Source organism: Citrus sinensis, chromosome 5, assembly GCF_022201045.2.
Source record: "Citrus sinensis cultivar Valencia sweet orange chromosome 5, DVS_A1.0, whole genome shotgun sequence".
In the NCBI taxonomy this organism is placed as follows: domain Eukaryota; kingdom Viridiplantae; phylum Streptophyta; class Magnoliopsida; order Sapindales; family Rutaceae; genus Citrus; species Citrus sinensis.
Window position 1 is genome coordinate 1,295,272 of NC_068560.1, and position 8,438 is coordinate 1,303,709.

Sequence of the window (8,438 nt, forward strand, 5' to 3'; positions counted from 1 at the left end):
TTGAGAGAAATGCTCATAGAGATCTTCCCAAACCTCATGAGCAATAGGATAATAAGTCACACTGTGAGCTATTTCTAGATCGCAAGAATTGACGATCCAGGAATGAACCATATCATTGCATCTCGACCAAATCGCATAGCCTTCGGGATCGGTTTCTTCTGAAGGAACTTTGATAGAACCATTGACAAATCCAAGCTTGTTCTTGGAGTTTAAAGCTTGAACCATAGCCCTTTTCCAACCAAAATAATTATCTCCATTTAGAGGTTTGGAGATGAGAATCAATTCGGGGTTATCCGAATGGTGAGTGAAGAAGGGATTAAAGAGATCTGCCTTGGAGAAATATGTAGAAATCTCTTATTTTTGCGGATCAGAACTGCTGGTTTTTGGAATATCTTCAAGGGCCATGATGGCTGAAAGAGAGATGCTACATGAGAGATTAAAGTGTAGCAAGTCCTTGCTCTGATACCATGTAAAGTATGAGAGAAAAGTAGAATGGGCAGAATAATTTTCATTAATATTTGATTGAGTATATATACATGCTAAGATCCCTATAATTAAGCTATGCAATCGAAATCTACTGTAATTTAGGAATACATATAGAAAGATGTATTTACAGCTCAATATAATGAATAAATGGATTCTACTTTCCAATAATTATTGTGACTAATCCATAACTAACTATAATGATTAACGCATGCTAAACTTCAGCACAATGTACATAACAAATTGTAACAGACTTTAACAACTTATGCTGAGTTGGCAGCTGAGCTGTCACTTTGCTTACAACCATCTGACGACATCAGCTTCTCCTTCTCCTTCTTCTCTGTATAGTGAGCTTCCTTAACAGACACCAAGGTTAGTAGTACATTGAGAGATAACATCAAGAGATAATTGAAGAGATGCCTGAGGATAGAGGGAAGACCAACTAAAAAAGAGGGATCTTGTTGAGCATACCATTAGTCCATTACTTTGTGACTTTAAAGAGCTTGATGAGGAGACTCTCACTTCTTCCTTTCTATTTCTATCACAAAGGACCAATCATGAAGGTGGTAGTGATCAATGTCGACTTAAAAGCAAAGGAGCTTGCTGGTGTTATATGTTTTTTTTTTTAATGTATTTGTATCATTGGATATATTTTTTTTGTAACTATAAAAGCAAGCCAAAAGTTAGCAAACACATTTTTCATGTACGATATTTTATGTAAGGTCGTCACCACCAAGCTCATTTTGCCCTCCTGCTAGTGCAAAAACATTCTTGCATTAACAAGCAAGATTCTCTAGCTTATACATTCTATACGTAGAAAATGTTAAAAGGGAAAATATCCACCGTCCACCCGTTTTTTACACCTTTTTCAAAAATACACAATTCCTTCATTTTTTTGCTGGAATCCACCTAAAGTTACATTTTGTTTCACTTTTCCACTTCCGTTTGAAATCCGTTAAGAAAACTAACGGAAACTTAAAAAAATGACCATTTTACCCCCAAAACGAAAATTATAATTTTACCCAAAAAAATGCCAAAAATAATAAGATTTAATGATGAGTATCATTATTGGTACGTTAATGAAGTACAAAAAAATCTTAACTACTAGAGATTATAACTCAATGAATAATAAAACTCTACTTATCTTAAATTCAATTGATGGTTTGCAAGATTGGGCTATTTTTAAAACTACTGTTATAATTTAGCATTCTAATTACAGACATATTTAAAAAAAAAAAACCTGTATTTGATAGTTGTGGAATTAATTTCTTTATTGACCAATGAAAAAAATAATTAGATTTAATCTGATTATTTTTTGTAATTTTTAAGGTGAAATTGTAATTTTCGTTTTGGGGGTAAAATGGTCATTTTTTAAAGTTTCCGTTAGTTTTCTTAACGGATTTCAAACGGAAGTGGAAAAGTGAAACAAAATGTAACTTTAGGTGGATTCCAGCCAAAAAATGAAGGAATTGTGTATTTTTGAAAAAGGTGTAAAAAACAGGTGGACGGTGGATATTTTCCCATGTTAAAATTCTTTTGAGGAAAAGAAGACGCTGCAAATTCTTCAAAGAAAAACACTGTATTATGTTTTGCGTGCACGCACTCGCACAACATAAAGCCAACTCATTCTATAATTATAGTAATAAAATTTAAAAATTACGGTTTTGAAGTGATTGTAAAAATATTTATATAGGTCAGTCCGACCATTTCTACCCACCAAGATGGTTGGTTAATCATTGATGTTGTGACACTTGATAGAGCAGGAAGTACTATAAATTTTTAATATTAAATTTTGATGGTCGTACGTTCGACCCGATTGCGATCGCTCAATAATACTCACTGGTGATCCCATAACGGTACTTATCGAGAGTAGTACGACTAACATTTAAAAGTTTTTCTGGAATTGCGATGCTCATGTGCCAACAAATGCCACAAAACAATTGGCAAACACGACCAAATCAGCGGGTGATGTGGTGGTATTGGCACCACAGTAATTATATTATCTCTACCAACGTGTCGCCGCCAGAATGAAGAGAATACGAGGAATACCAACAAATATTCTATCACCCCTGTACAAGCACACACAGAAACACTCCATTTATTCCTGTTTTGACTGTTTTGTTGAGAGGGAAGATGGAGACAACTAATATCGAATAATCCTCTCTCGCGCAGTCACTCTCAACTGAACATTTCTCTATGTACGGACACTTCAAAAGAAATTGAAATGTTTCTCAAATTGGGAGATTTCGATGGGAACCGGTGGAGACCTAAACAGCTGTGGGAGCAAGCCTTGAATCGATGGAGATCTGCCTGCGCTGCAGTCAAGAACCGCCGTGGAAGATTCCGCGTGGTTGTACAAACAAATAAGCTGCTGTTCTTTGTGTTGTTATTTAATCTCTCTGCTTCAGCTTATGATATTCCGTTTCTTTATGTCTTCTTGGCTGCTTCTTTTTCTTCTTGGTTGCTTGACTTTAAGGCCTCTTTGAAGTTCTACCTCGTTTGGTCTTTCTTTTTCCTCTTGGTCCTGCTTTTGTTCTTTAATTCTTTTGCTGCCTTGGCTTTTTCGAATTGAATTCTTGTTGCTGCTTTTCTCTGCCTTGTTGCCTCCTTGTTGCCCCCCCCCCCCCCCGGTCGCCCTCATAATCTTGCCCCTTTTATAGATAATTTTGTGCTTATCTATTACAGGTGTCAATACAAGTTACACATGCCCAACACCTTGACTCTCCAGCACACTAGACTTATGTTCTTTTATTGTCCAACACGTTGCCACTTCAGCACACTAGGCTTATACTTAATTAATTCATTAACAGTTGCCAATCTCGCCAAGCGTGCGGAGACAAGGGATAACAAGCTCAAAATGCAAGTTCTATTTTACTCGCACTTTCATTCCTTTATTATCTTCTTTTGTTGAAACAATTTTTGTTTGAACTGAGGGTTAATCCAACTCTCATATTTTCGTTAACTATAATGATAGGCTTACAAAGCTGGATACAAAGTCTGTATCCCAGATGATGTGACTTTATCTTGTGTGGTCATGTGATGATTAGTTATTAAGCCTTATCACTTCTCATCCGAATGGTGATTTTGTGTTGTTTCTGTTGGGGTACGAACTTTGTGAGTTTTGTTAAATTGGTGTAATGTAGAGAGTTTCAGTACCTTAAGAATTTAAAGGGAGTGTGAACTGAATTGATAAATGGTACAAAATGATTTTGACATTGAAATTAGTAGACCAAACTCAAGGCTGTCTGTTGTGTTACAGGAAAAAGTAGGAATTGCGCTTTATGTTCAAAAAGCTGCATTGCAGTTGATTGATGATGTGCCATAAAGTGAATACGTTGTGACCCACGTTCCATATTATTTTCAAAAAGCTGCACTTAATTTTACTAGATCATATGACGATGTGCCATCAAGTGAATACTATGTGAATGAGCCTGCCAAAGCTAGCAGATTTCAAGAATTTGTTGATGACATAGGATCCACCATTGAAGGCCATGGTTTAAGGATAGTCGAGCATACAAACGCGGTCTTTTCCCGCCATGTAGGGAATCCATTAACTTATCCTGAATTGAAGGCAACATGCTTTGGGGTATATCTACAAAGTCATCTTGTGTTGGAAGCATCTTCATCTATGTGGAATATATTTAGTAATTCTTGTTCGGGTTCGCATTGGTATGACATAAATTTCAATATTATATGTCATTACGTGAATATATTGTGACCAAGGCTTCCAAAGTTAGAAGAATTCAAGATTTTGCTGATGATGTAGGAAGAATTCAAGATTGTGCTGATGATGTAGAATATGTTCCACACAATGATGATGATGATGATGATGATGATTCTAAAGGTCATCCAATTAGCGTAAATATGGAACCGGTTTATATTGTTTCTCCGAATGGGAAATTTAGAAGAAGATTGCTTTCATGGCAAAATGGTGAGCTTTTGGGAAGTGGGTCATTTGGATCTGTGTATGAAGGCCTCGCTGAGTAAGTGAAATCTGTTCCTGTGTTGATATACTTGCAACTCGTGAACAGGAGTTTTATTGTTTTGATTGTATTTTAATATCCATTTGATTACATAGCCTTATTGATATGTACCTGCTGAAAGTTTTTAATAAGTTAAAAGGATGTACAATGTCGGATTGGAAGGAAGTTTCTAGGAATTTATTGAATACTTTTTCTGCTTTCTGAACGATTCTACAGGAAAAGTGATAGACTTAACGATGAGACCTCAATGGGTTTTGGGTGTGCTACTTGTAAATCTACTCGTCTTATTTCTCAAGATAATCATGCTAGACGAATTCAATTTTGTTTTTGAGGCAGGGAAAGTTGATGATGAGCTAGATTGGATATTCTTTTCCGTATTCTTACTTGAAACAATGGCCTTTTGCAACTATTTTACCATTTACTTCTAAATATTTTTTATATTTTGAGGTGTATTTTATTTGTTTTGCTATGCATCCATCTTGAAAGTGGTTAGGATTATATTTATACGGTCAGATTAACTTGGCCTTGCTTTACTATCTTTGATATGCATGTTCATGTGCACGCATCCATGAGCATATGCTTATTTTTTAGCAATTTCTGTCATGCTTTCTGGTTTGTTTGTAGTGATTTATTCTTTTTTGCTGTGAAGGAGATTTATTTGCAGGATCAAGGAACTCAGGGAAAACAGAGCATTCTTCAAATTAAGCAGGTGGTATGATTTCTCTAGTCCTGCTGGAAGTCCAGTACGGTACATATTGTTCTGTAGTTTTTTCTCTCCTTTAAATTACAAATATGCAGTTGCTTATTTTTATTCTGCCTCTAAATAGCTACAGGATAAGATCATTTTTCTAATAATCTGTTTGATAACCTACATATCGACATGGTTGCTGTGTGGTTTGGTTCTATATCCATTAGGAATAATTCTTTTAGAGCTTGTGTCAGTGTTCTTTATTTTGCATGCGTCATTTGTTCGCAGGTGTGGCCAAGCCAGTTGCTAGTACCTTTAAGAAGAGCTTTGACATGAGAAACACACTGTGTTAGTACAATGCTAAGCATCTTTTTTCTGTTGAATCTGCCTGCCTGGCAATTCTTGGCACTGAAAACAGAGATGGTGCATTCTAGGTGAATATGCACAAGGCACAACTGCTCATGATGCAAAATCTGAGAAACTGAGATGGTGCACACATTCTTTCATCGCTCATCGACCTCCTGCGGACAGACCAGTGGCATTTAAATTGCTAGGTTTCCTTCCCTTCTTGTGGGCTAGGTTTTTTCTGTTACAGTTTTCTTTTCTTTGGCAGAGTGTTTGACATCAATTTGGTGTAAATAACTCTTTTTCAAAAAGTAAAAATCGGTACTTGTGAACTTTATGTGTTGCATTTTATGGACCGCTCAAAAGGTAAACTCTGCAATATATCTTTTATATCTTTAAGAAATTTGTCAAAATTATTATTTAAAATTTATATTTACTATATATTATTAATTTTTGTTTCATAGTTATAACTTTTTTTCCACAGCACCTCAATTTCAAACACACCCTAAATGATTGAATTTACGATACCAAACTAAAGGTTTTCTGTGTGTCATAGGAATAAGTTAAGAATTTTCTACATATGTTGTTCAAGGGAGCTGCTAAGTTACATCAGCTGTAACTTACAGCTCACCCAAAATTAATTTTCCACCACCCTTAAATTGTTTGAGGAGCACTAATTAGAGGTATAAATAAACTAATTTTTGGGTGGATGTATGTTACAGCTACTGTAACATACATCGGTCCGTTGTTCAAAAGCTGTACTTCACTTTACTGAAAATCTGAGTCTGCAGTCAAATGAAGATGTGCCATCAAGTGAATACATTGTGACTGAGGCCGGCACTGGAGCTAGAAGATTTCAAGAACCCATTGATGATGTTGGATCCACAATCAGCGGCCTTGATGTAATGATAATTCACACTGAAACTTTGATCCTCGCTCGAAATTCAATTTAGAATACCGAACTAAATGTTGTCTGTGTGTTACAGAAACAAGTTAGAGTTTCAGCTGTCGTTCTAAAAGCGGTAATTCACTTTACGGAAAGTCTGAGTCTGCGTTCAAATGAAGATGTGCCTTCAAGTGAATACGTTGTGACCGAGGCTGCCACCGAAGCCAGAATATTTCAAGAACCTGTTGAGGACGTTGGATCCACCGTCAATGGCCTTGAGGTAATGATAATTTATACTGAAACTTCTATTCCTCACTTCAATTTTCAAATATAAAAAATATGCTCTTTTGATATTTGAAAATCGCTCGAGTATCCATTTTTCTGTTTGGATATTAAAGTTTTGCATACAATTGGCCTCAAATTTCTGAGCTTAAAATTTTTAACTTAATGAACGACAATACAATTTCATCGATTGAGATGTATAACTGCATTCTTTGTATATTACAGATTTGTGCACTTGCTGTGTTTTATCTTGTGTTGGAAGCGGCATCATTTTTACTGGATATATTTGGGAAAAGTAAGAGGAGGATCGTTCTTGCTGCATTTCTATTGTCAGCATTTGGTTTTGCTATTACTATGAGTACGCATTCTTGGATGGTAAGAAGAACCATAGCTGCAACCAGAATTCATTTACAGAAGCGACTACTTATGGTGTTGGAAATGACTTTCTCTTTGGTCCAGTTGATTGTTGCTCATTTCTTTTATTCTGGCAGAATTGCGTGTCAAGAACAATTTTAATACATCTGTTTTCCCATTGGTCTTTCATCTTTGCTATAATTGCTGCTGTGTTTACTTTCAAATACGATGGGGAAGTTTCTGACTCGTCGGGCCTCGACAGTGCGCTGTTGCCCTAGCTTCTGGTAATCAGGTATGATTGTGAAAACAATTGTAATCATCAAGCTGCACTAGGTGAATTCGCATAACTTATCACCTCTATGACTATGAATTCCTACAAATATAAAGAAAACTGCATGAGACTGTAAGCTTTTGCAAGATTGTGGAAAGAAGGAAATATAAAGATTATGAGATTGCATTTTGTAAGTCAATAATTTAGTCATATGATGTCTATAAAAGATTGCTTTAATATTTTTTTTGTATAATGCTAGGGTGCCTCTGTAGATTTAGAAATCCTCTTATGTAATAAACGATTGTTATAGCAGTATGGCTAAATCAGTACAGATATCAAATCTTTGATAGTTTGCATCTTTTTAGGTTCATATGCTAGATGCTATTCGCAATGAGGATCTAGAAGCAAACGGCAGCATGCCTATGTTGGCAGACTTCCGATGATTAATGAAGATGATTCTGAGAAACGAGGTCCACATGCTTGTTCTTCACTCTGCCTTCTGGCTTGCTTTTTCTCTCAAACTATTTACACAAACTCCCTTTTCAGTACCAGAAGCTTTATATATGTTAATAGATGGGTTTGTGAGTAATGTATCGGTGGTTTATTTTAGGAGTCTCACAATTTGATTTTTGTTTCATGGTTAGGGCCTAGAGGAGGCATTTGCCCCCATTTGCTAATTTGATTCAGATTCAAAGTTTTAGTCTTAGGTGTTACAATTTCAATTACTTTGTATTCGAGTCGGATAAAAATCTGTAACTTCGATTATAACTACTCAATATATACATGTATTATCTTATCTATAGAGCTCGTTGAGGGGGTTAAATGATGGTGTTAGTCTTTTCGTGTAAAGTTATTTGAGATTCCTGAAATTCATGAAATTGTATTATGCCAATTAGAACAAATGAAACTGCTTTGATTGGGTCACACAAGAAACTTTTGATGTGCCAATTAATTATCATTGGCATGGTCAATTGTATTGGGTAAAGATACACTATATGATATGAATCTTTTTAAAAAGTGATTTTATTATTATTATTATCATTATTATTATTTAACATAAGAATTTTATTATTATTATTAATTTTAAAACATTATAATCGGGTAATTATAGACCCTTAGATTTGTATGTTTTAATCATAATCATCC

General features: G+C 35.3%; 2 protein-coding genes across 9 annotated transcripts in view; both read left to right on the top strand.

Annotated features, from left to right (window-relative positions):
- LOC102611261 (auxin response factor 1-like) overlaps positions 1-8,088 on the top strand; it is a 57,790-nt gene extending 49,702 nt beyond the window's left edge. Inside the window, exons 23-28 of one of the 6 annotated variants that reach the window (XR_008055117.1) lie at positions 5,443-5,502; positions 5,589-5,708; positions 6,291-6,401; positions 6,486-6,665; positions 6,893-7,313; positions 7,658-8,088. The gene's annotated coding sequence lies outside the window, so the exon portion shown is untranslated. Of the gene's footprint in view, positions 1-5,442; positions 6,402-6,485; positions 6,666-6,892; positions 7,314-7,657 lie in introns of all 6 variants that reach the window. The other 5 variants (XR_008055115.1, XR_008055113.1, XR_008055114.1 and 2 more) reach the window with 5 other exon arrangements.
- On the top strand, positions 2,346-5,436 carry LOC127902684 (uncharacterized). Of its 3 annotated transcripts, none has more exons than XM_052442447.1 (3): positions 2,346-2,833; positions 3,743-4,466; positions 4,683-5,109. In XM_052442447.1, the coding sequence occupies exons 2-3, from the start codon at positions 4,177-4,179 to the stop codon at positions 4,795-4,797; spliced, it is 405 nt and encodes a 134-aa protein (XP_052298407.1). In that variant the 5' UTR covers positions 2,346-2,833; positions 3,743-4,176; the 3' UTR covers positions 4,798-5,109. The 3 variants fall into 3 exon arrangements, 2 of the variants coding, with proteins under 2 accessions (XP_052298407.1, XP_052298406.1); XM_052442446.1 differs by lacking the exon at positions 4,683-5,109 and adding an exon at positions 5,116-5,436 and having other exon boundaries at positions 2,351-2,833; XR_008055120.1 differs by lacking the exon at positions 4,683-5,109 and adding an exon at positions 5,119-5,436 and having other exon boundaries at positions 2,353-2,833.
- Positions 8,089-8,438: the final 350 nt, after the last annotated feature.

What these genes read in the sequence shown, in the direction of transcription:
- LOC127902684 (XM_052442446.1), top strand. Translation starts at nt 4,177, where the DNA reads ATGTCATTACGTGAATATATTGTGACCAAGGCTTCCAAAGTTAGAAGA. An exon ending in GTGTATGAAGGCCTCGCTGA is followed by an intron (nt 4,467 to 5,115) that starts GTAAGTGAAATC and finishes TTTGCTGTGAAG; the next exon opens with GAGATTTATTTGCAGGATCA.